Here is a 27,725-nt window from a genome sequence, read left to right as displayed (position 1 = left end):
TCTTTTTTGAGTACAAAAAAGAAAAAAAATGTGTCTATCGCTAATTGATTTTTTGTAACTTCATTAAAATAAGAAAAAATAATTGATTAATGATACAATTAAAAAATATTGAACTAATTAAAGATCAAAATTCCATCAACTTAGTCTTGTGACTGCAAATGTGTGTGACGATGTTCCACTCGAAATTTTTCCAAATAAATCCTCATATGACAGAAGAACCAATTATTTCGATGGTAAAGGTGTCGGTAGGTCAACTCACTACGGAGAGGGACTGCTACAACTTCGAATGAGGCTTTTAAAGTTGGAACTGATACATTTAGGACAGGCTGTCAGTTGACAGACAGGGATCGAGCTGATGCTCTCGCAAAGGACTGTGAGCAACGAGCTATCGCACAGACGGTTTCCACTGACCTTGAGCTCTTCAGGCTGCCATCATCTGAAAAATTCTTGGCGGATCCTTTACTTTTGGACAACCAAGATTTCACCCCATCCACACGACCCTCCACCTCAGAGTCAGTGTCTGAATCCCCTTGACTAGTAGGCAACCAGATACAGAAAACATGTCAGGCAAGGGCAATGGAGGGACAGGTGCAAAGAAGGTTAGAGAATCACTTCAAAGAAATGTTAACAGTGTGCAGTAGCGTCAGAAGAGGCAGAAATCAGCTAAGCCCCTGCAGGAACACAAGCTGAAACAAGGTGGGTTGCCAATATCAATGTAGCATTCAAAGCACCGGGTTATTTCTGCAGGATCAAAGACAACACTTGCAGTCAGCTCATCCCCCCAAAAAAGAGAGACCTATTTATCACAAGCCCATGAGAGGTCACAGGCAAACACTCCACTACAGCTGCTCACTTTTTGACACGGTTAGTTTGCTGAAATCTTTGTTAGGTGGGAGTGGACATCAACAACACTCAGTCTTGCAAAGCTCTCCAAAAGTCTGCTCGACATGGACAGTAAACCTGCCTTGAAATCTCAATTTAAAGTTATTGCACCCAATTCACCTACTGCTACATGAAAACCATATCTTCATATTTTGTCTCGATAACTAGCACTCTACCAGCAATAAAGTTGGTTGGGTCTCATTTGGGTATCATTAGTGGGTCTCTGAATCTGTTTAAAAAAACAAACAAAGTCACGTGGTTGTTGTGGAACTAAAATCTATGGATAAATGGATCTAAAATGAAACTCATTAGTAGACAGACATCAAGGCTTTGGGGATTTTAAAGGGGACATTTGTGTCCTGTGAGATCTAAAATCATCAGCTTGCTTCGTCCTTCCTTATGGAACACCATAAACAGAGTTATTGTGAGCACTATGCTGCTGCCTTCTGATATGATGGCAACGCTTCTGAGTATCACTGTCTTGGTCCAGTGGAATGTAACTGGAAAAGCCTCATTAAACATCACCTTATTACCATTAACGTCTATTACACTGCATAATCAGCTATTTTATTATTATAGTTATTTATTGCACATGTATTTACCACTTACATTTCGTCAACCTCTTAAAATAATGGCCTAAGTCATATTTTGACGAAATTATTTTTTTTGCCTTAAACATCTCCTCAGGATGCTGGCCACCTCTGGTAAAATCGGCTGCATCCTCAGTGAAACCGATCATTCAATTTTACGCCTGAAGTGAACTTATTAATACAAATAAGATCAGCAGAATGTGGTTCCGTTTTTTGTGTTTTCTGAAAAATCTGAAAAAAAGACCATTATTTTAAGAGGTTAATGATTTGCGAGTTTAGGAAGATACAATACAATACAATACAACTTCATTTATATAGCGCATTTCAAAACAGCTACAGCTGTAACAAAGCACTTTACATTACAACAAGAAAATAGCAATAATATAACAAGTGAAAGCAATAAATTAAAACACAAAATACTATATACAATAAACACCGGAAAACAGCAGAAAACTGTCAGTCTCATGTCGGATCAAATGCCAAAGAATAGAATTGTGTCTTCAAACGGGTTTCAAAAATGGACAGAGAGGGGGCTTGCCTAACATCCAATGGAAGGTCATTCCAGAGGGAAGGACCAGCGACAGAAAAGTCTCAATCCAATCTGAGGCTCCGCTTAGTCCTTGGTTCCTCGAACAGCGCCTGGTCCGCAGACCTGAGGCTCCGGGAAGGTGCGTAGGAAGTGGAGGAGCTCAGAAAGGTATGCCGGGGATGAGGCCATTTAAAGAAAAACAATTATAAACGAATAGAAGAATCTTAAATTGAACCCTAAAGTGCACTGAAAGCCAGTGAAGGGAGGTCAGAATTGGGGTTTTGTGCTCCGTCTTCCAGGCTCCAGTTAGGAGGTGAGCAGCAGCCTTTTGGACCAACTGGCTTTTGATGAAGTATTACGCACAGTTTTATTATACCATTGGTTCTTTATCAGATATGTTTTAGTCTTTTAGTTTACCCTTTTAGTGTATCATTTTAGTTGCAATGCAATTTTTTAAATGTTGCTTTGCATTGTTTTATTGTCATCTCATGTTTACATGATGATCATTACATTGGCCTACATTAAAAATTGTTTTTTGCGTAAACAACATTTTCGAGAGCAGTTTCAGGTGTACAATCCAAACATGTCCTTAGTGGATGGTATATGCTCCTGTTTTTTTGTGTAATTTGACTTAAAAAAAAAAAAAAAAAAAAAGATTGAATGGAAACCTTTTTTTATGTGTGAAAATCAGAATTGTGTACAGTTGTAAGGCATATTAAAGCAGTACAGGGGTAGAAGAGTATTTTTATTTACGTGGCATACAATAATGAAATTAACGAATGACTATACGGCTAGTACGCCTTCGCCTTCACACAATAAAGGTGAATGGTGTACAATAACATGTCTCACACAATGACTAAGCCTTGACAACTCCAGCATGCCAAAAACTTGTCAATGGCTGCGAGCCAAAGGTTAACATTGTATGTGGGTGATTGATTTGCCTGGTGAGCAGGACACCTTTTTGTAAGACATTTCAAGCTTCTGCATTATTAAAGCAACACTGTGTCATATGATTATGGCGGTGCCATGTGGACAAAAGCAGTCGTGTTTTGACAAAAGTCAACTACAATTCGCATGTGCGCCAGCGCGTGTGAAATCCTGAGCTCTCGCTGGCCTGCAAGTTGGACTGAATTACATTTCTATTTCCAGTGGCTGTGTGAAAGATGAATAGCGATGAGGTAATTAATCTAATTTTGTTCAAACAATTTGTTTGTTTGGGGCTTCTGCCATGACACCAGTAATAGCACGTAGGCGTTCGGATCGACCTCCGTCCTTATAGCGAAAGGAGGAAGTGAGTATGCCGTAAAGAAATTTGGGACATTTGTATTTTTTTTGTGTACCAGGGTTGCTCCCATCCTCCTCAAAGTTGCTTAGTGCCAGTAAAAACGATACAGACCACCCCAGGCCATGACAAAAGTCCAATTCAACTACTTGTAAGTCAATGTTTCATCAAAAGAGTTGTGAAGATTTTTTTTATTAAGGTTGAATTCTTGCCCAGTGCTGCTTTAAGCAAGCTCAGGAAACACACCCTCTTTCTCTACTGAGTGAAAGTAGTCGTCAAACGAGAAACAGTCACAACAACCCTAAACTTAGTCTATGAAATATTAAAAAGAACCGAGGGAGAACAAGGCTCACTACGGGCTGCAGTTCATTCACCAGAAATCACTGTCCAACGTGACGCACTTAGAGCACAGCAGTGCCACAAAACCTTCTGCAACATATACGCAAAAGTGTTTAACAATATGCAGAATCTGAGGAGGGAATTGTGTTTCATGCTGGTCATACAACACATTGTCAATGACGTTCATGCATTTCAGCATGTGAGGGCATGCAATCAACAGTAGGGATGTAACGATATCCAAACGCCACAATACGATAATTATCACGATATTGTGGGGGGTTGGTGCTATAAAAAAAAAAAACCTCACAATACTGTATAAAAAACAAGCACAATGTTGTGTTTTTGTACATAACAGCAGTGACTAAGAAATAGGCTTGAGCAGTCATTTTATTGGCTGAATAGCGCAAAGTATCAATGGTCTATGTAGTTCACAATACTGTTTTGAGCTGAAAGTAATGTTTTTTTGACGGAGATGTGCAGCGTTTATCGAAACATGACGATATCCTGGCAATTTTAATATCACGATATCGCTGTTATCGTTACATCCCTAATCAGCAGTGGTGTACACCAGGGTTAGGAGGAATCTCTGAGCACTGTTGATGATGCATTATGCCTAAGCCTTATCCATCAAAGGAAACCCTCTTTAGATGTACTATTTCTCTCCCTCTAACATTCCTGGAAGGCATTTCCTTCTGTTTGGTTACTGTGGCGATCTGGTGTCCAAACTTGTGGACATTATTGCTTCCACCAAACAGTATAGTTGAGTTCAGCTCATCACAATGTTCCACAATGGTCAGCACTGACAGAATATTTACTGGTTAGGGGTACGGACTTTAAACTGCAGTATGTCACTTTCCTGACTTTGTGGTTTATTTTTGAGTTTTTTTTTTCACATCTGTGTATCAGTAATAAGTGGCGGGAAGAAAAACAATCTCAGTTACTAAACCACAATCATACATCTGTTTTCTACCGCTTAGTCTGTTCAGGTCCATGGATGACTTGGCGCTTATCTCAATTTACTTGCAGCTAGTTGCGTTTTACACTCTGGACTGGTCACCAGTCAATCAGGCAACAAGATGTCACTTCAAAGCATGTCATGTCTTCCCATACAAAAGCTGTTCTCAGGAAGAATGTCGACATCTCCGTTCATTTTGTACTGTTTCAATCTAAACCCAACTATACTGCAAGGTGGAATTGTGGCTTTGAAGCATATATTAAAAACTTTGTGAAATCAAACCGTCTGACAACAAAAACATTCTGAGACAAAATGGCTTTGAATTCAGGAGCACTTCTATATGGTTTTGTTTTCAAAGGGTATCCTTTAAGCACAGCTCCTCTGTGTTCAAAGACTCTTGACTGCTGCATCATTCCCAGTGATAAAAAAATAAACCAAAGCTCAAGTTCCTCACGTTCTGTTCTTTCTTTTCTGATACTTTGTCACCATGTCTTGTAAACTGGTTTCAATGATGGGTAGACAAACAGAAGAGAACACATCAACAAAACAAGAGAAAAAATTTCAAAAGGAAACTATCCAATGTGAATGACGATTCAAGTTCTTAGTGGTGGTGCTTTGATGACCCTTTTTTTTCCCCTTAATGACGAACTACTTCAACTGGACGCATGGAGCTTTTGCCACAGTATTTGTGTCTTGTTAAGTGAGTTACTAGGTAAGCAGGCATCACAGATGCAGATATCGCAGATGGAGTGCATTTTCTTAGGTATGTATATTAACTACACTCAGTCAAGGCAAATACATCTAACATTCATGTGGTAAAAATGATAATATTTAACTGCTATACAAACGGTTTCATGGGATCCTTTAGAGCTTGATTGATATAAAACCTTCTCTATGCAAAATCCAGAAAAATAAAGAATAAACAAGGTGTCCTATAAGAAATATGAACACTGTTAATTTCAACTGTCTCATGGAACTGAAAACTGTTATTTTTCAGGTCTCTACTTACAAAATTTTCTACTTAAGAAATTTCTTCCAGAACAATAAGGTCTGAACAGTTCTGGCATACTATGGTGAACAACTCCGGGTCGACCCATTTTTTACTTTAAACCAGAATTCAGCAGCGAAATTTTCAATTTATGATTCAATTTGGTTGCGCCACAAATTGTGTTGATTTCCATTACAAATACGTAAAAAATGTATTTTGGTTTGAAAAGCGCCTTACTTTTAATTTATGACAGCACAAATATATACTTGAACGTCCGCTCACAGATTGGACAAAGTGAAAAGAAATTAGCTCTCTAAAATGGATTAGGTGGAAATACATAATATCTTACATCAAATTGAAACGCAGGTAGGTAAAAGTAAAAGGTAAAGGAAACACAATGGGTGAATTATTCCAAATTACAGTGACTGGTGCCCATCAGAACAATAAGGTCTGGGCGCTCATCCAAAATGACTATAAGGCCTTTTACTAATTGTGTCTTAGCAATATCATGATCGAGTAAATCGGGTTAAATCATTCGAAATACTTCTGTCATTTAAATACTGTTAACACTCAACCTCCTTTCTATGTGGCTTTTGTTTGCATACAGCCATGTGTAACTATGTGCAAATTTGTACCTATTGATAAGGTCTTCATTGTCATCACTCTCCATCTCATCCTCAATGGCAGCCTGGAGGTCACCTATTCTTTTGAAGGCTAGTTTGAGGTCTGCCTGCAGGCTTTGATTTGCAGCCTCCAAGCTCTCAATGTCCATTTCCTATTAATGATATAAAGTGCAAAATGAATCTTTCAAAATTCGTTCCTAATTAGGATTCATAGATGAACGCTATCACTATCTCAAGAGCTCATGATCAACTATCGTATACTTACCAGCTCATGCTTTTTGCGGCTGGCCTCTCCTTCCTTTTTGGCAAGTTCACCCATCTCTTCTTTCATGTCGCGTATCTGTCTCTGCAATCGTTTGCTCTGTTCTTTCTCCCGGATCTCACTACTGCTGCGTTGGTCTCGATCCTCTGTCAGTTTTTCCAAATTTTCCTTGAGGCGTGCTACAAGGTTCTGGGAAAAAAAAAAAAAAAAAAAAAGGGATATGAGAGTAGACATGACAACCCTGTCATAATAATGTGTACATTTTGTGCATACAGTCAGTATGTTCAGTAATGCAAGGGATACACATAACCAGCACGTTATTCATTAGATTTGCCATTGGCTATATTACCCATTAGTTTGAGTAAGAGTATAGTGTAGTGTCCTTTTGTAACTGGATTCATTAAACCCTGCTTCCATATTTTGATAACCAGAACCATTCAGTCCCTTTTGTTTTGTGTGGTGAGGAGTAGGGCTGGACAATTATGGAAATATTGATTGAGATTAAAATCACAATTAATAAAACGATTATTCATTGACTTCAAAACTTTGTATTTATTCAACCGCTGAAACTCAAAAACCCCAAACTGCCATCATTGCCTAAAAAACTGAAAATTACTGCATGTTGCACACTTCTATTCTTGAACTCTCTATTCTTTTTGGCAAGTTCAAAAATGACCTTGTATAAATATCATGTGAAAGCCTCAATTTCATTTTCATTCTGCTACATCCATACCTTTGCTGCCTTGCAACTTTGCATACATTCCAACAGTGGCTACGTCTACATGGACACATAATCTGATCACCGTATTTTCCGGACTATAAGTCGCAGTTTTTTTTCATAGTTTGGTGCGATTTACACTCCGGAGCTATTTATGTGTGAAATTATTAACACATTATATTGTATCTCTTTCCTTTTCAACGTCAGCAAAGACTACACCAAACAACCACAGGAGGGAATTTTAAGGCTGCATATAAACCTGCATTACATATTGATTGGGAAGAATAACATGTATAGTGTACCTGCATTACATATTGATTGGGAAGAATAACATGTATAGTGTACAGTGGTACCTTTACTTATGAACGTCTCTTCATACGAAATGTTCAAGTTACGAAACGCCTCAACAGGAGAATATTGCATCTTGTTACAAAAGAAATTTCAGGATACGAGAGGTAAAAATATGGGCTGCTACTCGCAGCTGCAGAGTTTCCTGAACACAACATACTCATAGCTGCTCTCCCATTGCCTATTACCTAGCATCTTCCTGGCGGCCCATTGGCTAAGAGGGACCTCTTCCGTATGACTCTAGGTGTGTGGATAGACAGGTAGATAGATAGATAGACAGATGCAGCGTCCTCGTCATTCGCCCCTCGGCCCATGAGGTGTTCCGATAGTTTTACGTGAATGAGAAACGAGGAAAAGAAAAAAAAAAAAGGGGAAATGTTTTTTTTTTGTCCATACAAACAAAGCAAGTTACATGTTACATGTTTTGATGCATTTTTATACTTTATAAAACATTTATGTCTGAATATTGGGGGGCTTGGAACGGATTAGGGTATTTACATGGAAAACAGGTCTCTACTTACAAAATTTTCTACTTAAGAAATTTCTTCCAGAACTAATTAATTTCGTAAGTAGAGGTACCACTGTATATCATTTCACATCTTATTGTAACTCACATAAAGAACAAAGATAAATCCTAAAAGCTATTAAAATGCATGAATTATTTAAATGGTGAAAATCTAACAATTTGATAAATAAGTACTTAAAATAGTATGATAAAGACAATTTGACTGTCTATCAATATACATCTATACAAAATAGTATACTGTTGCTTCAAGACACTGGCTGGTGTCTTGCGTCAGCCACACGTACGGCGCTGAGAGCGGGGAAGAACAAGAAGAACAAAGAGATAATGACGACCGAATACATAAATACTTTTGGAGACTTGGAAACATTCTACACGGTCAGGGATAAATAAAAGACTTATTTAATCGATCTACAACCGTTTTGGTGAGTTTAAAGTTATCTTACCGTAACTTTATGCATGCTACATGTGTGAATGTTAGCTAAATGTTACCATCGTAGCTCGGTGGAAATGATGTGTACTAAGAGCACAATTAATTCCCTCCAAAAATGCGACTTATACTCCAGTGCCAATTATATGTTTTTTCTTCTTTATTATGCATTTCATGGCTGGTGCGACTTGTACTCCGGAGCGACTTAAAGTCCGAAAAATACGGTAAATGCCTGATGCCTGATAAAACTGCTTCATGTACACATCTCATTTAGAATATTATGACCTGATCAAGCCTATTCTGATCAAGATTTTATTCCGAGCAAGAGATCTAGGTTATCTCGATTGTTAATCCGATCGGCGCGCATGAAAACACTCTGACATTTCGGAACAAACAGTCTTTCCTGTGCATGTCTGTGACGTTATTATAGGCTTTCTTATTCCCGGAAGTTAGTAGAATCAGAGCGAGTATTGTATTGTTTGTTGTTTGATTCAATAAAGTTTGGCTAAAAAAATAAAAAACAGCCGAGTAAGTGAAAGACGTGGCGGGCACAAGACTAAACTGGTACATTTGCAACTCCATTAGGAAGTATTAACTCGACGTAACAGCGCAAACTGGAAAAATATGCAAGTTAACGCTAATGTTGAAATGTTTAAAGTAGAAATGGCAATGTTTTGTTGTAACGGGTGTCACTAAGGCTACTACTACTACTACCTACGGGATTTGCACATGTAAAAATAATTTGTTCCACTCAAAAGTGTGATGCATGAACACTAGGGATGTAACGATTTATCGAAAATCGATGTAAATGCTTAAAATGTGCATAAATGTAAAAAAATAAAATAATATTTGCATCGCCATGTTAACTATCTATAAGCCGCTTTCTCATGTCATGCTTGTCTGCAACGCACATGCACAGTAGTGGTAGTCCGGTCATCCATGATGTAAACAGAAGCACTGTGTGGGTAATGGTGTCATGGCTAAAACCCATGTTAGCGTTAGCAAAAGAGTCCGAACGTCCAGGCACATTTTACAAAATTACTTAAAACAATGTACATCTCCCTTTTATAGCAGCGCGGCGGTTATAAATGAGCATCTAAAAAGGAAGCATTTTGTGGCTGAGGCCATAATTCATTTCTCACATTGGGACAGTGGTTCTGGAAGCGAGCTGGAGTTAGCACACACAGGTTAACGTGTGCCCTGTCTGATGTGTGTGTGTCTGTTCAAGGTTGCCAACCCCTGAACTAGGGTGTCATTAATCAGCTTTAAAGGACGGCAGAATCACACAAGTTACGCGCCTGCTACGCAAGCAACATGGTGCATTCTGGTCCCATCGGAAGCTTACACACCATTCTGCACATTAATCTTTTTTTTTTGATTATGAGATTTTTAAGATCAAGAAAAATCAAAATAACGATTACATTTCTTTGAAATCACGCTAGCATGATTAAAAAAAAAAGGGTTAAAGAAAATAACTTTCAGCATCCAAACATTTATTTTCCTTTTGACCAGTCTGCCTGTTGGTAAGAAAACTGCACAATGAGTAATTACAAAACTGAACCCACACAACTGAATTAAGTGTAATTTTGTTAGTGCGCTAAAGACGACTTCAATTTCTCTATACTCTGTGGGAGTATGATGACCTTTTTCCAATTAGGCTTTTGTGTCCGGCACAAAATAAGAGAGTAACGCAAGCTTCAGGTAAAACGTACAATATCCAACAAGGTGTGCAATAAAATGGAAAAAAAATATTTTCATGTGGTGGTATTTACAGTATACAGTATGTCCATGACCATTCTCAGGTTCTCTGATCATGCTCTCATTCTCAGAGCATGTTTCGCTCACCCAACATCTGCCGCCCACTTCTACCAGCACAACAGCACTTTTCTTTAACTCTTACCTCCAGGCGTTTGACCTGGGTTTTCTCAAACTCCAGCTTCGTTTCAAGTTCACGGATCTTGGCCTCCTGTCGGCTCACAAGAGATTTCTCCACCATGGACTGCTCCTGGAAGTCGAGTTGACTCTGAAGGGCTTGCATCTATGGCAATGTAAACATAACGTTAGTTATTTTTTTTCTTTTCTTTCAAACAAACTACAGCTCTCATATCACAGGCGTCAGGCCGAAACCTCTTAAGTCACAAATTGGTAAATTACCTATTTTTTTAAATACCCATACTATTGGTCATTCCACGTGTGGTGATATTTTTACAAATTCTTACTAATCTAAGGTGATGAAAATGGCTTCCTCTCTCTGAGAATGCAATGTTAACGGTTGAATAAATGTGCCATTTTTGGGGTCTCCTGAGTGCGAAAAATATTGTTGTGCCTCAGGTTCTTTTCATAAAACGAATAAAAATGTATTAAGGTAGGCACACTTTTTAACTGACGCAGTCAACAAGGTGTTGTGACTTACGAGTGCCCCAACCAACACGTTTTTCAATATTTGAACTGTAACTCTTGATTTTTATTTTTTTTTACTTTGACTTGCAAGCAATGACATCAATTAAAAACGTTCTCAGACACTGCACCACTCCAGTGAAGAAGAAAATGGAGCAATTAAGGGAGAACCTCTTTGTGAAACCTCACTTCACTAACAAATTGGTTTACAAACACATCATTCAGACAAATATGGCTTGGCTTCACAAACTATGCTTCAGGACCTCCACGTGGAACGCTTTGTGGTGCTCTCACACAGTGTAAACGACATTTGCTCTCCTCGCCATGTACTTACGCCAGGTATCTTTGCTTTTTTTTTTTCCTTGTTAATTTGCCCTAGTTATGTCTCCCAAGAAAGGGAAAAGTCCAAGTGATTATGCTAATAAGAAGCTGATATTTTGGGAAAGCAACCTCCAGTGTAGAGATTGAGGAGAGTGAGCTACAAATAAAAAGACGGCACTCACTCGGCCACACCATTTAAAGGCACAACACAGGAATGCAATACAGCAGTCAATCTTCAATCTTGTTCCTGGAGGGCTGGAGCCCTGCCTGTTTTCCATCTGTCCCTGCTGCAACACACCTGATTCAAATGATCTGCAAGGTCTGCAGAATTTGGATAACAATACTGATTATTTGACTCAGGTGTGTGTTGCAGTAGGGACACACGGAAAACAGGCAGGACACTGGCCCTCGAGGAAAAGGATCGATGACCCCTGCTCTACAGTGTGTATGCAGGCTTTTGGCTTGATTGCACTTCATAAAGGCGGTTTCTTTTTTAAGATTATATTTGAATATTTTTCATATCTTTATCTTACAACAGTGATATTTTTATTCAACAATAAATGTGTTTTTTGGGGAGAGGCTTGGAATGTATTTCTATTCATTACAAGGGGTAGAATCGATTTGAGATACGGGGGTGGTCAGGGATCAACTCACAAATCAAGGCACCACTGTATAATCCTGGATATATTCTGGAACATTGGAAACCAACACATACAGTCTATTGGTATCATTTGTTTGATTTCTGTTCACTAATCATTTGATTTATTAATACAGTGGTACACCTACTTACGAACGTCTCTTCATACGAAATTTTCAAGTTACGAAACACCTCAACAGAAAAATTTCACCTCTTGTTACGAAAGAAATTTCAGGATACGTAAGGTAAAAATACTGTATGCAGCGGCCTCGTCATTCGCCCCTCGGGCCATGAGGTGTTCCGATAGTTTTAGGTGAATTAGGAACAAGGAAAAGGAAAAAAGGAGAAAATCGTTCTTTTTGTCCATACAAACAAAGCAAGCGATAATAGAAAAGTATGAAAAAGGGATGCGTTTGGTTGATCGTGCCAAAAAATATGACCGTAATGTATCAACAGTCGCCAGGTTATTAAATCAGTTCTTTACAAAACGCCAGGCATAAACCACTTCTGAGAGAGAACATGAAACAAAGAGGGCAAAAAGCGATGCGGACAGCAATTAAAAGGTAAACGACCATCATTTTTATTCTTTACTCGATTCTTTATTTTTTACATTATGCACAACTCTCATTTATTGTGCAATAATCAAATTGTAACATGTATTTGTTACATGTTTTGATGCATTTTTATGCTTTATAAAACATTTATGTCTGAATATTGGGGGCTTGGATCGGATTAGGGCATTTACATGGAAAACGCGTCTCTACTTACAAAATGTTCTACTTAAGAAATTTCTTCCAGAACCAATTAATTTCGTAAGTAGAGGTACCACTGTAGTGTGAGGCATAGTTTAGCAAGAAATCTTTGGCTTTACATCCTTCCACTGACTATGTTTTCACTGGCTATGCTTAAAGCAGAAAAATACTGTACTTACTGTCTCATGAACTTCCTGCTTTTCTTTGAGGGCCTCTTCCAACTGTGCTTGAAGGTCACTGATCTGAGCCAAGTTCTGGGCAGACTGAAACCACAAAAACAGAGTACGGATTTGAAAGGGTTAACCATAAAAACCATATAACATGATGACCCTACTACAGTATTAAGCTATCTGCCTGGAAAAGATTTTCAAATCGATTTCAATGGGACCTGTGTGAAATATGCACCTCATGGTGATTAAATTAAATTTGACCCAAACAATTACTTCTGGGCTGAGTAGTACAATGAATGGCGGAATGGTCCTGCAATTCCATTTTCTGCCATTGGAGAGTATTAGTGTTACAGACATTATCGAGGGAGTCAGAGTAAGAAGGATCACACAGCTGTGTCCAACAATAGTTAGTGAGTTGTTCATATTAAAAACACTTTGAAAATAAAACTGAAATTTCTGTTATTTAATCGATGATTCAAACCAGTCATTCATTCATTTTTCTAACCGCTTATCCTGACTAATCAAAAATAGAACTTTTTTTTTAACCTGACGTGTATCCCTTTTAAGATGGAACTGTTTTTCTGTGCAACGGGCGTGTTGTATACTGCTATTGTGGCGATCTCTTCTCATGCATTTAAAACTATAAACAAATACATTTTTGGGGGAGACAAATTGTTTTCTTTTTTTTAACAAAAAGTTACCAACAAAAAGTTGAGTGTTGTTTTATTTTGCAGTCCTGTATTTTTTTGCTCATGAAATTTTCATGACAATGGTTGTTTACCTGGTTCATCCAATTATATACAATTGTCATATGGTTTAAAATAATAATAATAATAAGAATTAATAATAATAATAAAAACATATACATTTTTGTTAGGGTTGTGTTTTTTTGTGCTTGATGTTGGTGTTATTGGCAAAATTTGTGTTCCTTCCATAAAAAAAGTGTTCCTGAAGTAGCCGCAGCTCCCCGTTGTTGACGAAAATGTTTTGAATGTTCCCATGAATGCGTATGTCGTATACAGCTGGGAGAGAGAGTGGGCATCAATGTCGAGAAAGGTCCGTCCAGCTCCCTCAGCTCACACAAACACACGTACACACTATTGCGCACGCGCACGCACACGTACACATTATTGCGCACGCACACGTTACTTTGGTCCTGGAGTGATTCCACTTGTCTAAACGTAATGGCTCCACAACGCTCCTCTCTGTCATGCGGTGGATATAAATAGCTAGGTGTGCCGCAGTTGCCGCCCGTTCATTTGTCTCACTACCGAAGTGAGTTCGGTTTCGCGGTCCACTTGCTAGTAGACAATTAGCCACAAATGCTAACTTAATTTATTTCTTATTCATTTTAATGCCGATATGGCCTTCTGGGGCTGACCAGCGCACGTTGTGTGTGTGTGTGTGTGTGTGCAGGTACATTTTCATTGTATTCCTTTTATTTTACATTTTTTATGAACGTATATTATGGCCAGTTCATTGGTGTCACTGCCGAGCGTGCCAACCAGACCTTCTGGGGCTGACCAGCACACGTCGTGTGTTTGTGCGGATGGAAGTAAACGAGTCGAGCAACCATCTCCTGTCACTAATTTAAACATAACACAACGCAGACAGCAGGAGATTTGAGCTCCATCACCAACAAAAAGGGTTACACACACACACACCCCCACACACACAACCTCTGAGGAGGATAAAGAGTGGAATGGCTCTTGGTCATGAAGACATACTGGTGGAGGTATAAAGGTGCCCCGGGTATATGTCATGGAATTTTTTTAAGCTTGTCCAACAAGACCTTCGAAAATGAATATTTAGAAGAGAAAAGGTCTGCTAGTGCCAATTTTTAAGAACAAGAGTGCGGTGCACGGTTGTAGCAACTAGAGAGGATTTAATGTAAATTGATGAGCCATACAATACAAACATGGAGAGAATACTGATCTACACGGAAGGTCAGAAGGAACTACACTGTTTTTGCGGATTTAGAAAAGCGTTTAACCTGATATTATAGATTACTACAGTCAAGTTAGTGGCACTTAACAGTTAACAAAAAAAGAACAAAATAATGACAACTAAAATAAAAAGAAAAAACATTTATGTTAAGATAAAATACAATTAAGCATTTAAAAAAAAATACCGAACTGAAATGAGATTGACTGTTTACAAAACTAATTAAGACGAATGTTTTTGGGTTGATTTTAAATGCACTTAATTGTATTCATTGTATTATGACAGCTGTACGGCACCTCCAAAGTCTGCCAACGTGTTGCCAAACAGAGTTGGAGAAGTGCTGTTGTTGTTGTTGTCAGTATGTTAGGCTATAGTTCAGGATGTGTAAGAACAGTAATACAGTGGTGAGGTATGCTTGTGGAGTGACAGAAGACTTCATATGGATTGACAAATGAGGTTAGACAGAAGTTTCTAAGGACTAAATTTGCAACGATAAAAATTAGGAAATATTTTGTCATTCTGCAATTACAATGAATTAATTGCATTTCAGCGCACTGAAATCATTAAATTGCGTACCAGATTCAAGCCTGACACTGCGCATTTGCAAGCTAAATAGCTCACTCAGTCAGCTAGACTGCATTCAGGCCAATGTACAGTCCTACTCTTTGCGCTTTGATTTTGAGGTTGACCCTCACAGCGCATTGCGCAGCATTATCAACAAATGTTGTAATGCTATCTTAACTGGGTTAGTCCAGCGCTAATGACAACATTCGTCGTTACAATGTGGCCAAACGCGGCGATGCTCTTATAGCATCAAACAGCTGCAGCTCAGGTTCTGACCACAACTAAGAGATCAGAACATATGAATCCAGTCCTAAAGGCTTTACGCTGGCTCCCAATCAGCTGTAAAATCGATGTAAAAATTCTGTGATTGGTCTATAAATCACTGAATGGTTTGGGGCCTGAATAAATTAAAGAAATGCTGATCAATTTATAGCCTGTAGGACTCTGAGATCTGCTGACTTGTGTCAATTAATGTCGCCCAGAGTTCAAAATAAACACGGTGAAGATACATTTAGCTGTCGTGCTGCACAGAAATGGAATAAGCTGCCAACAGAAGCGAAGTCAGCCCCGAGTGTAAATGCTTTTAATTGCGAGTTAAAACCTTTTTTTCCCCCCATACGTTTGATCAAGGTCCACATTTTTAAATCATTTGTTCCTCTCTTATTTTAGAATCCTACTAATTTGATTACTTATAAATGTTTTTAAAGTTTTCCGCTAATGTGTTTTGTTGTACATGTATGTTGTTTTAGTAATTTTTGCAAGCCACTTTTGTTTTCTCTGCTTTGCTTCTGAATGTTGTCAACGGCTGTGTTTGAAAATGCTTGTTGGTGTTGTGTTTTTGTGAAGCACATTGAGTTGCCTGTGCCTGTGTATGAAATGTGTTATATAAATGAAGCTGCCTTGCCTATTCTGTATATACATATTCTTTGTCTCTCTTTCTCTCTCTCTCTCTCTCTCTCATGATTGCAATGGAGCTAAAATGAAGAGAGGCAAACCTGAGCCACAGCAGCTTTGTGCTTCTTCATTAGCTCATTCAAATCTTCCTGGTCTTCCTCCATTTTTGTCTGGAAGTCATTCTTCTCCCTTTGCAGACGACTCATCTGTTCCTCCAGCTGGAGAGCATGAACAAACACAAAGACAGTACACCTATGATACGTATGTCACACAACAGAGGAAGGTTCATTTAAGTACTAAAAGCCAGAGGTGGGCATTTTACACCTGCCATCACATGTCCGTTAGTACCGACGGAAGGTCTGTGGGTCCGTCACTGACGGGTTCCCATTTTTGCTGGCGGACTGAAGACCAGTGTTGATAACACCATGCAAACTAACGTCATAACTCTGGTTTTTTTTTAAACATAGTAATTTAATTACTTTTCACGTAGTTGAAACATCATGAAATATCATTATTGTACGTTAAATGTGATGATGATTATCCACAAAAAGGGCTCATCGCATGTCTCTTAATTGCTACATTCCTAGCTCCTCAAAACATTGAACGGAACCCGGAAATTGCTCTAACGCCGCCATATTAAGGAGCGTCTCAAACGAACATTGAGGTGCGAGGACCAAGCACCGAGGAGCTTCCACGGGCTAACTTAAATCAAGGCACATCTGATGTATCCTCTGCGGAAAAGACATTAAAAGCTGAGGGAACAGAAGAGGAGAATACTGACCGCCTGTTTTGTTTTGGAGATGTCCTCCATTTGAACATGCAGGTCTTCAATCTCCACCTCCATGCATTTACGGGATTTAACTGCAGAAGCACACGTGAATTCGGACTCCTCCAGCTAGACAAAGAATGGAACAGAAGAAGTCAATCATTTCTGAAAAAAAGTCTAAAGTAAATGCACGCAAATGTTCGGCAGCTTTCCTGGTTTTTTAGTTGAGCGATCTCCCGCTTGCTGGGTGCATTGTTCTTGATGTGGTCTAACATAATCTGAGCATCGGCCAGCAAAGTCTTGGTCCTCTTCAGGTCTTTCCTCAGACGTTTCTCAGTCTCACTGTCACCACTTCTCACCTGAAGGTGGAAGTAAAACTGCACTGATACAACTGAAGGTTGCTGGGGGAAGATCTTTCATTTGTATGTTTGTAATACGGAAAGAAAAGCTTGTCAAGAAACAGCCTAAGCCAAGCTGCTATTCTAGTACTATCAATATGCTTTAGAGAGAAACAGCCGTAACCCTGCCAAACCTAAACATTGTTTTGTTTAAATGTTTAATTTCTGTATGCATTGTTTAAATGACAAATCAATTCACCAACTGGACATTTAACGAAACCCTAATAAATCATACATCAATCTGTACCTTGTCCTGGGCTGATAGAAACTTTGACTCCATCTCTCTTTTCTCTTTGAGAACCTTCTGCTTCTCATCGTACTCTTCCTCAAGCTGGACTTCCATTTGTTTTAACTAGAAAAACAGAAACATTTACAGCATACCAACATAAGTAAAGTTCTGGGTCATCAACATGAAAGTTCACATTAAAACTCTTCTGTAATGTTAACACGTGTCATTAAAAAAAAGCAGCATGGTAAAAACTTTCATGCAAGCACATGCGCACAAGACCAAAAAGCACCTTTTATATTGTATCTCTACAAGTGATGGGAATTCCAACTCTTCTTAAACAACTGACTGCTTTAACAACTCGTTCGTCTCCCAAATGACCCCAAAACAACAACATTTTGCGTAGGGAAATAAAAAAAAAAAAAGGCATGTACTTTTTATTTTAATGTTAACAATAATTATTTACTCATCTAGTCTAAAAATGTTATATACAAAAAAGCTTAACTATACACAATTGAACTTTTTATTATTATTTTTAATAATACTTTGCACTTTTAACCTTCTTCTTCTAAAGTAAAACAACACCGGATCACTCCAAAACACACAACAAAATATAAATCAAAATGGGTAAAACAAAAAGAAAGAATCAGCATCGAGATAACTTGTTTATATTAAGATTGGCTCTTTCTCTCTGTCTCTTTAAGACCTAAACACATCTTTCTCCATACTATATACAGTATATATCAGGGCTGAGCAATTTAGAAGAATAATCAAATTACTTTTTTTTTTTTTAATGAACCATCTTACCTTCTTGCTGCATGACTGTCGGATTTCCTCCACCTCATCATCTTTGCTCTCTATATCCTTGGAATGGGTTTGCCGCAAACGCTCCATCTCCATCTCAAGACGTAATTTAGCCTAGAAAAAAGATTAGACATAAATACATACCTGAATTTACCATAATTTGACAAGGCAGCATTGGCATTTTCATTTTGTATTTTAAGGTAATTTTCATTGGAAATTTACAGTACATAAAAACTTGACATTTGAACAGCAGTGTTTCACATTTTTATGTGATATAAAAAAGGAGACCAATATTTTGAATCTTTTTTTGACCATCCATATAACCTAAAACATCCATCCATCCATTTTCAACACCACTTATCCTGTTCAGGGTTACATGGTGCTGGAGCCTAGCGCAGCTGATTTCGGGCAAACGTTGGATTACACCCTGAAATGCTCGCCAGGCAGTCGCAGGGCAAATAGAGACGAACAACCTTTACACTCAAAATTAACTAGGGATGCTCCGATTGATTGGCCTACGATCGTGATCCAACTTTCGTGAAAAATTACGTGATCGCAACATTTGATCAAAGCCTTTTACTGACGATCAAAATGTTCCTGTTTCGATGGGCATGCAGTAGCTGTATTTTGGTAATCAACGTGAGTACACTGACTAGTGCCTCCGTAATCCATAGTAGATGCAACAATACGTTAGCATACCAAACAGGACATCGTGTTACATTACATCAAATACACATGGTAATCTACAGTATATGAACTAAAGCTAGCTCCCAGACACGTTTGTCCCAATGTCAAAAATTATATCAGGCATCAGCCAAAATGTGCTTCCTTTTTAGATGATCGAGTGTCCCCATCGTGATGCCATGATAGGCAGGTTTGCATTGAATTAAGTATTTTTGTTAAATGCCTCCTAACCTTCTGACTTTGCTGCTAACATCGGTTATCCATGACACTACCTTAGCCATAGCGCTTCCTGCTTGGATCACAGATGACTCTGATTACCACTACTGCTCATGTGCATCACAAGCAGGCATACATGCATCGGGAGGAGTGCGAGACTAGGCAGTCTTGGCGGAAAAACAAAGCTTCAAATAAAAAAATACCTTCATAAATAAATACATAAATAAATGACTCATCGACTATTAAATTGTTGACGTAGTTGTGGCTAGCTGACTAATCTTGGCAGCCCTACCTAAGGAGACATCTTTTTATCTGTTTTTTGTCTACCTTTTTGATAAGCCAATATGTGGTTAGTGCTTCTCTAAATCCAAATGTAAATTGCTTTGCTGGTCTGTACTGTACTGTACCTGTTCCAACATTTGGATGGTTCCTGCTTGCTCGTCAAGTTCCTCCTCCTGGTCCTTCACCTTTGCCTCCATGTCGCGAAGCTGCTTTCTCACCTGATGATCATAAAAATATCAAACATTAACTCCACACAAAATGTGGATTTTGTACTATTGTATATAATACATTTTCTTTTTGTATTTCAGAAAGAGAAAGATGTATGATAGGATATCTTTGATATGATATGATATGATATGATATGATATGATATGATATGATATGATATGATATGATAGACGTAAGATAGGACAGATCTGTATATTGCCGTTTATTTATGCCTTAACCCATTTCGGCCAGGAGCGCATTACGGTGTTTCTACCACTTGAGCCGGGAGCGCTGTTGTGTGTTTCTACCTTTAGAGCCAGTAAAACTTCTACGTAATTTTCTTTTTTTCTTTAAAAAAAAAAAAAAAAAAAAAATTATCTGTCTCTTAGCAAATGAAATGCATCAGAATTTAAATGTGACGGTGTCGTGAGCCCTGTAGGATGTTCCGGAATTTTTTCGAGTAGTAATGGCGGACGCAGACGATCGCGGGAGCTCTGTATTAAGTGACTGTAGTGATATAGACGACGTGCTTGTGAGCTTTGAACCAGTCGATCGTGATATATGGTTAAGATATGTTTGTAGACAATGACGATATCGATGGCTTTGTAACAGATGAGAGGATGGTAATTAGCACTCAATTTAAAAAAAAAAAAGCTAAATAATGCTTCTTTTGCACTGACATTTTATTTTTACATTATTGATTGAAACGCTAAATAAACTCAGGCATGTGTGAAAGCCACATGTCAAAGCTTCTTTTAGAAATTATGTTTCTATCTGCTACAGGGGCTGAGATATTATTCACAGTGACTTGACTTGACTCAGATGTTCCTATCTTCTCGAAATTTTCCATATTTGATGATAGCCAAGGCCTGAAGACATCTATGAACTAATTTTTTATTGTAGTGGTAGCGCCACCTAGTGGCTGAAGTAAATATTTTTGTAGGTGTTCATTTCTGGGAAAACTTCAGGTTTTAGAGGGTGATTGTAAAGTCACCCTTAGGTTTTAGAGAGATCTTTTGCCAGGCACTTTAGGCCTTAATGTGTTAAAGTGAGAGAGCAAAAAGACCTTAGCGAGAGATGCTTCATCCTTGGACTCTTGGGAGTTGAGATCCTGCAGCTCAGCCTCTAGCTGGTCCAATTTAAGATTGATAGCACACACCTCCAGGTCCTTGTCCTGTCCAACCAAACAGAGAGAAGAAGGACAAGCAGGTCAGCATGAACATAAAATACAAAAGAAATTATGGACAAGATTCCTACACATCTGCATTATCAAATTCAACTACTTTTAAAGTACCGTCCTGATTAATTTTGAAGTTCTTCCATCAAGGGACAGTATTACTATAAATTACTATTACAAAACTTTTTTACATGAAAAAAAAAAAAAATTATACTATGAGCAAAAGTCAGTTAAATATAATAGCGGATGGAGAAGAAAGAGCACATATTTTAGCTGCAGCTTTATAACCATATGTATTTCTCTTTGCCTTTGTCTAGCGACTGTTTCACTTTCTCTAGAAACAGCACTTGTCTGTTTCAAGTGAAACAGTGTTTCTGTTGAATGATCATGTCTGAATCCAAATTGTACAGGATCCGAAGCATATTTGTTTTCCAGATATTGCAGACGCTGTTCAGTTATAATTTTTTCTAAAACTTTGGACGACAGGAATAACCATCATTCGCTTACAGCTTGAATTCTTTATGTAAAAACTAATCATAAAGACACTTAAAATGATAGTACATTCAATTTGTATTAATCTTTGCAACATAAGCCATCATTCACGACATTTGTATAAATGAGGGAGCAACTTAAATTGATGGCGATAATCTGGCTTTAACATTTTTAGCTGCAATTCTTTAGTGCATTTTAAAATGGAACCAAACCAAACCAAACAAAACAAAATTAAAATAAACACTTGTATTGGTTTTTAATTTTGTCTTAATTTAACCTTTATCGAAAAGGTTTGGTTTTTCTTCACTAGTATGCATAATTTAAAGGTAGTAAATTGACAATACACAATAAAAATGTGGTATGCACCTGGAACAAAAAAAGGAAGAACTTTTTTTTTGCACTATAACATAGAATATTGGAACAAACCTAATTATAAGTTTTATTGTTATGTGATTCCGATGAGTGGCAAATATGTCATTCTTGTGTTGAGTGCTGATATTTCCCAGTTCATGAACGTATCACTCCGTTCACGACAGAGAGAGAGCAAGCTCTTCCTGCTTTGATGTCCACCGCGGCCATAAACACACACTGTTTTGGTTGTTAATAAACACGAGTTCACCGACTAATGGCTCCTTAATCCATAGTAGATGCTACGATATGTTAGCGTACCAAATAGGACATTGTGTTACAACGTTGCAATCAAACACACACCGTAATGTGTGTATGCTAATGCAGCTAGCTTCGAGACACGACTGTGCATATGTCAGAAATGAAGTCAGGCATAAACCACAACTCGGTTCCTGTTTTTAAATGATCGGGCATCCCCATCGTGCTGCCGTGAAAGGCAGGTTTGCATTGTATTGATTATATTTGGTGAACTGCGCCGTAACTTTCGGACTCTGTTGCCAACACGAATTAGCCCATACACTACCAGAGCTGGGCAGTCCGTCCCTGGGTCGGCTCGGTCGGACCCTCCGGCCCGGCCGGATGCCTATTTTTGGGGCGGGGAGGGGCGGCTGACAAATTGAAAAAAAATGGCTGGACTAAGCATGGCCGGAAGTGGATTTTAGTCTGGCCCACTAATCGGCCCTCATGCGTGTGACGTGCTCGCGAGGCGGCAAAATTTCATCTCAGCCTACTCGGTGAAAGGCTTCTTTTTAGGCTTCTTTCTACTCCCGCGCCGGCGTGAACGACAACTGATGTTATAGGGATTGTGGTATTGCCCCCCCAGCACTCCCCGCCCCCTCTTGTAATGGTATGCCCCAGTTGCAGGTGGGAGGCGTGGGTTACGTGATGTGACAATGAGGAAATACAAACACGCTTGAACGCACGTTGCTGTCCCACGTTTCTTCTTACACAAACAACTGCCACATTGATTCACATGACTGACGCATTGTGCTGTTGGTGACAGCCAGGTCTGCAACACATGCCACTCACACATAATCTGATCGGTCCATTATATCACATTTTGCGATGACATACAGTTTCCCACACGTAGAGGATGCCCCACGCAGCTCGTTGCTACTGCAAAGCAACCAGTCGAGCAGCGTAGTGTGTGGAAAGAATTTACTCACCCACGTTCCCCCTTAGCCGCCACCTTGCAGATCGTTTTCGCAATAAAATTAAATTCATCGTCTAGTCATCTCGGTCCCTTTATGGTTGTAGCAGGCACGATATCCATTGTGGTCGCTGTCTTTTTGAAGCGACGCCCCCTCGACTTGTTTCAAAACAACTTGTGTCCACGAGTATATATATTATTATTATTATTATTTTTGGGAATATATTCAAGCTGCGCGCAGCACTGACTCAAGAATGACGCTAGCACATCAAGGTGGAGTTCATGCACTTCTCTGGCGTCTTCCCTATTTCCGTATATACGCCATAGCAAACCAGCTATGTATAGTGGTTTGCTGGTATGCTTTTATCTTGAAGGCCGGGAAGGAGTGGGAGTGTGGAAAATAAGTAACTTGACAACGACTTCTGGCTTGCTGTTGGACCCAAATAATTATACAATACGACAAATCCAGCCCGAGGCTCGCAATGCAAGTAAGCACACGCATGTTGGCTAAGTACTACTGGCGCATTTGAAGCTTATCCACAGCGGTTAAAATTGTAAATTAGCCAGCTAATGATCTTTAAAAAGGCTCTGCCTTTAGAGCATTTGTCCTGCGGCGACGTCAATCATGGATGCTTTTTATGGGGTTTTTTTTTTTTTTGGTTGGAGGGCGGAAAGGGGTGGGGGCCAACAATGCTTATGAATATGGCCGGGGGGTCGCGGCCGGAAGGGTACCCAAGTCAAGGGGGGAGGGTCGTGGCCGGACGGGCAAAAAATGGTCAAGTGCCCAGCTCTGTACACTACTTTACCCACACCAAATAAATAAATATATAAATAACGACGCGTCGACTATTAAATTAATTGTCGCCGATTTTGATCGTCGACGTCGTCATGATTAGTCGACTAATTTGGCAGCCCTAGTCGCAAGTAAGCATTAGCTCACTTTTCTACCCGTTAGCATGTGTCATGTTACTAACTGGAGATCGGTAAGCTTACATTTTTATACATGTATGTTTTATTTACGGGTATTTATCTGTCTATATGATTAGTTGAGTGATAAAGAAGTGCAGTCCATCTTTTACATACTGTATTGTAAGATGTTTCATGAAACAAAGTGATATGTAGGAAGTGGCAAAGCTACAGATTTGTTTGCATGATTGTTGTTGTCTGCACTTTAATTTGTGGTTTACTGATTTACAGTATAGAATGTTTACAACACACCTGTGTGGCAGAAACATGTTGTCATGGTGAACGTCTACCAAACTGCGCATCAAAGTATTTACTACGTTTATAACTGCAACTGTAGTAAACTGTCTTGCATATTTACTAATGGTTTATATGCATTTACTTTAGGATCCTATAATGCATAATAGATCTAATGGGTTGTTGTAATAAAGATTAATAGTTGAAAAATAAATACATCAGAAAAGGAACCTGAAAAAAATAATCAAAAATCAAATAACAATTGCAATTTTTTAAGGGAAAAAAAATCTCAATTAGATTATTTTCAATATTGGTTCATCTCTATTTCTTACAAATAATTCTGTCGTCTAAATTAGGTAGTGCATCAGATCAAGATGGGTGTGAAACAACACAAAAATTAAGATCTATTGTCTCGTATTAATCTTTTAACCAACCCAAATGCTTTCATTTTACAGATCCAATAAAGAAATTTGTTTCTGCATCAACAATTCTGGTACAGTGTCTGGTGAGTACATGTAAATACAGGCAATACAAAACATACTGTAAAAATGAGCAAGTGTATAATGTGTATATACAGTACCTCAACCTGTTGTCTTAGACTGAAGGCCTCTCCAGTCAGCATGTCTTTCTCTCGGGCCAGTTTCTCTCTAAAGGTCTTTTCCCTCTGCACCTCATCCTGGGCTGCACTGAGCTCACTGTCGAACCTGCACAGAAACACAAACAACGCACACTTATAACATTAAAGGCCCAATCAACAGATCATAATGCTGCTCTACTAATGTTTACAGTATGTGGCAAAAGAAAGCAACTGAGATTAGATTAGACAGGGTCTGCAAGTGCATTTTTTGTGCTTGGGCGTGTACTAACTTCCTCTGCTTCTTCTCCAGATCATGATTGCGGCTCTGTTGGCCCTCCAGGTGAAGTTTGGTGTCCTGCAGTTCAGCCGTAAGTCTCTGTGCTTTTTTCTTTAGCTGCTGGATATTTCGTTGTGATTCTTCATTATCGGCCTGTAGATCGCTGATCTACACAAACCCAATAGAGAAAAATTAAGAAGGATCTTCCTTTTCTTCCACAGTATGGAATGTCCTCATAACAGCAGTCAAACTCGCAACAAATCAGCAGCAGCAGAGTATGCCCACAGCATAATGTTGAAGAATTTGGTCCAATGCCTCCTCTCTACTCCTCTCAACACATTTCTGTCAGGTTTCAAGGTCAGCAGAAATGCCAGCTTGGCAGTCATTATCAGGCAATTCATTTTGAACTGACAGTGAAACAAACTTGTGCATTGCTATGTTGACCAGCCCTAATTTACATTCAACTGAATGTGAATTAGCAAGAGTTTATACATGGTCACAGCGAAGCTACACAGCATAGAGAATAGCTCACTGACATGACGTACAGAAGCTTGATAGATCAGTGTTTCCCACATTATGTTAATACTTGGGCACGCCGCCGAAGTAAACAGACGGTCGCCCACGAGGTTTTCAAGAGAATTTAATAAAAATATTTAAAAAAAATAAAATAAAAATCCCCCCTCCCAAAAAAACAAAAAACAAAATGGGTCACATCCGTAGATACTGCATGTAACGTTAATTCGCCGCTGCCATTAGTTGCATGCTCCTGCGGGCAGGTCCAGCGCCGAACAGGTAAAAAAAAAAAAAAAAATAAAAAATAAAAAAAGCATGCATTGTCTGACGCTGTCGCCCGTTCTCCCGGAAGACATTTTGTTCGTGGCTGCTTGAATGCTAAGCACTAAGCTAGCTTGCCCTGAAGCTGCACGGTCTTTATATATATATATATATATATATATATATATATATATATATATATATATATATATATATATATATGTGTAAGTCCGTGCAGAGCAGCAACGAGCTGTATGGTGCGCATCATCTCCTCCGATGTGACAAATAAGCAACCACACTAACAAGTAGCATTTTCACCGCGGAGGCGAACGAGGGGTCGCTAAGTGTGCTAATCGCTAAAGTGAAATGCAGAGTCGAGAATAGCAAAATAAGTGCTTAGGTGTACAGTAGACTTTACTGAAGCCTGACTAGAACTGTGTAAGGGTGGAGATCCAGCAGTTATGAACGGAAATGTTGTATTACAATCAAGCACGTATCTGGACAAAAATAAGGCTATGGCTACGCTAGCAATTTAGCACACGTTCTAACACCGGCCGGAACTCGCCAACGGCATAAATAACCCAATCACAAATATTGTTGTTGTGATTTTTACACTCACCATTACTGTTAGGACCAAAAGATTCAAATAATACCATGATATGTATTTCAAGCCATACCGCTAAGCACCCAGTCTCTGTTTGAAGCAGTTAAGTCAATAGCAAAAATATGGGTAAAATATTGACTTATGTACAAAGAACATGTACATTAGCACAAAATGTAAAACATTTTGGGGTTAAAAAATGTTTTTTTATACACACAATTGCACATAAATGCATATTTATACTTGATGAAAAGTAGTACAGTAATACTTGAACCAATTTTAAAAACATGAAAAAGGACTGCCTCCCTCGCAAAACCTCTTTAGTGTCCTTGCATTATTAGAGTACAGTAATAGCTTTTAATGTTTTCATGGCATATAGGCATTTTGTGTCATGTTTTTAAATTTTACTGTACATTGTGACTATTGCGCTGAAGCTTGATTTCAAGAAAATTGCAAATTAAATCGAAATCACAATATCAGTCAGAAAAATCGCAATACAATTTTTTTCCTAAAATCGTTCAGCCCTATATTCAACTGAACAAGAAACCCTCTCATCACACCAACCGCTGCACAGCTTTAAACCCTTCACAAAACTATCATACGCCCGCCCACTCTCTTACGATCCAATGACAGCCTTGTTTTATTAATATTATTATTTTGTATTATTTGAATACAAAATAAGTGCAAAAAATGTGTCAGTGAGTAATGTAGTAACAATTTTTACTCTGAAAATTCACAAGAAAGAACGATATGAAGCGTGAAATGACAAAAAAAATTTGCCCCACGCCTGCCGACGTCCACCCACCAAGTAGATTTCAAATCTGTGGGAAACACTGCAGATGGATTGCTCCAGTTACAATACAATTACAAAGTGGAATTACTTGGATTTGTGCATACAATTAACAAAATGTCATGTGATCTTCACCCAAGTAACAACAGACAAACGTGGTTCACACTGCAATGCTTCAAATTAAAAAACTCAAAAATGCCGGGTATAGTATAGAAGGGAGAGCAACTTTAACATACCACCTCCAATTTCGTAACATTGATTGAACTTTAGGTTGGCTGACTACTGACTCCGATAGCTCTTGAAGCAGTCCTTAGCCACAGGGTTCAATTAAGTTTTGCACCCTCCAACTGTGAATGTTTACATGTTGTGTCCAATAAAAACATGACAACATACAGTAACTGTGTGGTATTATTTCAAGCAGACTGTGTTTGTTGATTACTATGACTAATACGGAGATCAGATTGCATTTCATAACCAATTTCTGCAGAAATGTAGGTAATTCCAAAGGGTTCGCAAACTTTTTCTTGCAATGCAAATTAGTCAAAACG

The 27,725-nt window shown here is 38.6% G+C and overlaps 1 protein-coding gene and 1 long non-coding RNA gene across 4 annotated transcripts in view; one reads left to right on the top strand and one right to left on the bottom strand.

Annotated features, from left to right (window-relative positions):
* LOC147145377 (unconventional myosin-XVIIIa-like) overlaps positions 1–27,725 on the bottom strand; it is a 135,361-nt gene that overhangs the window by 2,600 nt on the left and 105,036 nt on the right. For 2 of the 3 annotated variants that reach the window (XM_086036572.1, XM_086036573.1), the window contains 15 exons: positions 25,026–25,180; positions 24,739–24,862; positions 20,798–20,905; positions 19,650–19,742; positions 18,346–18,456; positions 17,560–17,664; positions 17,129–17,273; positions 16,930–17,045; positions 16,250–16,366; positions 12,756–12,839; positions 10,370–10,507; positions 6,454–6,639; positions 6,201–6,340; positions 5,032–5,076; positions 412–534 (listed from right to left, as the gene is read on the bottom strand). In XM_086036572.1, coding sequence (XP_085892698.1) covers positions 412–534; positions 5,032–5,076; positions 6,201–6,340; positions 6,454–6,639; positions 10,370–10,507; positions 12,756–12,839; positions 16,250–16,366; positions 16,930–17,045; positions 17,129–17,273; positions 17,560–17,664; positions 18,346–18,456; positions 19,650–19,742; positions 20,798–20,905; positions 24,739–24,862; positions 25,026–25,180 — 1,790 coding nt within the window. The remainder of the gene's footprint in view (positions 1–411; positions 535–5,031; positions 5,077–6,200; positions 6,341–6,453; positions 6,640–10,369; positions 10,508–12,755; positions 12,840–16,249; positions 16,367–16,929; positions 17,046–17,128; positions 17,274–17,559; positions 17,665–18,345; positions 18,457–19,649; positions 19,743–20,797; positions 20,906–24,738; positions 24,863–25,025; positions 25,181–27,725) is intronic. The other variant, XM_086036571.1, reaches the window with a different exon arrangement.
* Positions 5,087–27,571, top strand: LOC147145379 (uncharacterized). Its single transcript, XR_015087560.1, has 4 exons — positions 5,087–5,340; positions 24,614–24,663; positions 25,046–25,103; positions 25,234–27,571. It is a non-coding gene; the product is annotated as an uncharacterized LOC147145379 (long non-coding RNA).

This window comes from Filicampus tigris, chromosome 7, assembly GCF_054856515.1.
Source record: "Filicampus tigris isolate MCC_2025a chromosome 7, RoL_Ftig_1.0, whole genome shotgun sequence".
Classification (NCBI taxonomy): Eukaryota; Metazoa; Chordata; class Actinopteri; order Syngnathiformes; family Syngnathidae; genus Filicampus; species Filicampus tigris.
Note: the sequence above shows the minus strand (reverse complement) of the source record. Positions and strands in the feature narration are given on the sequence as shown.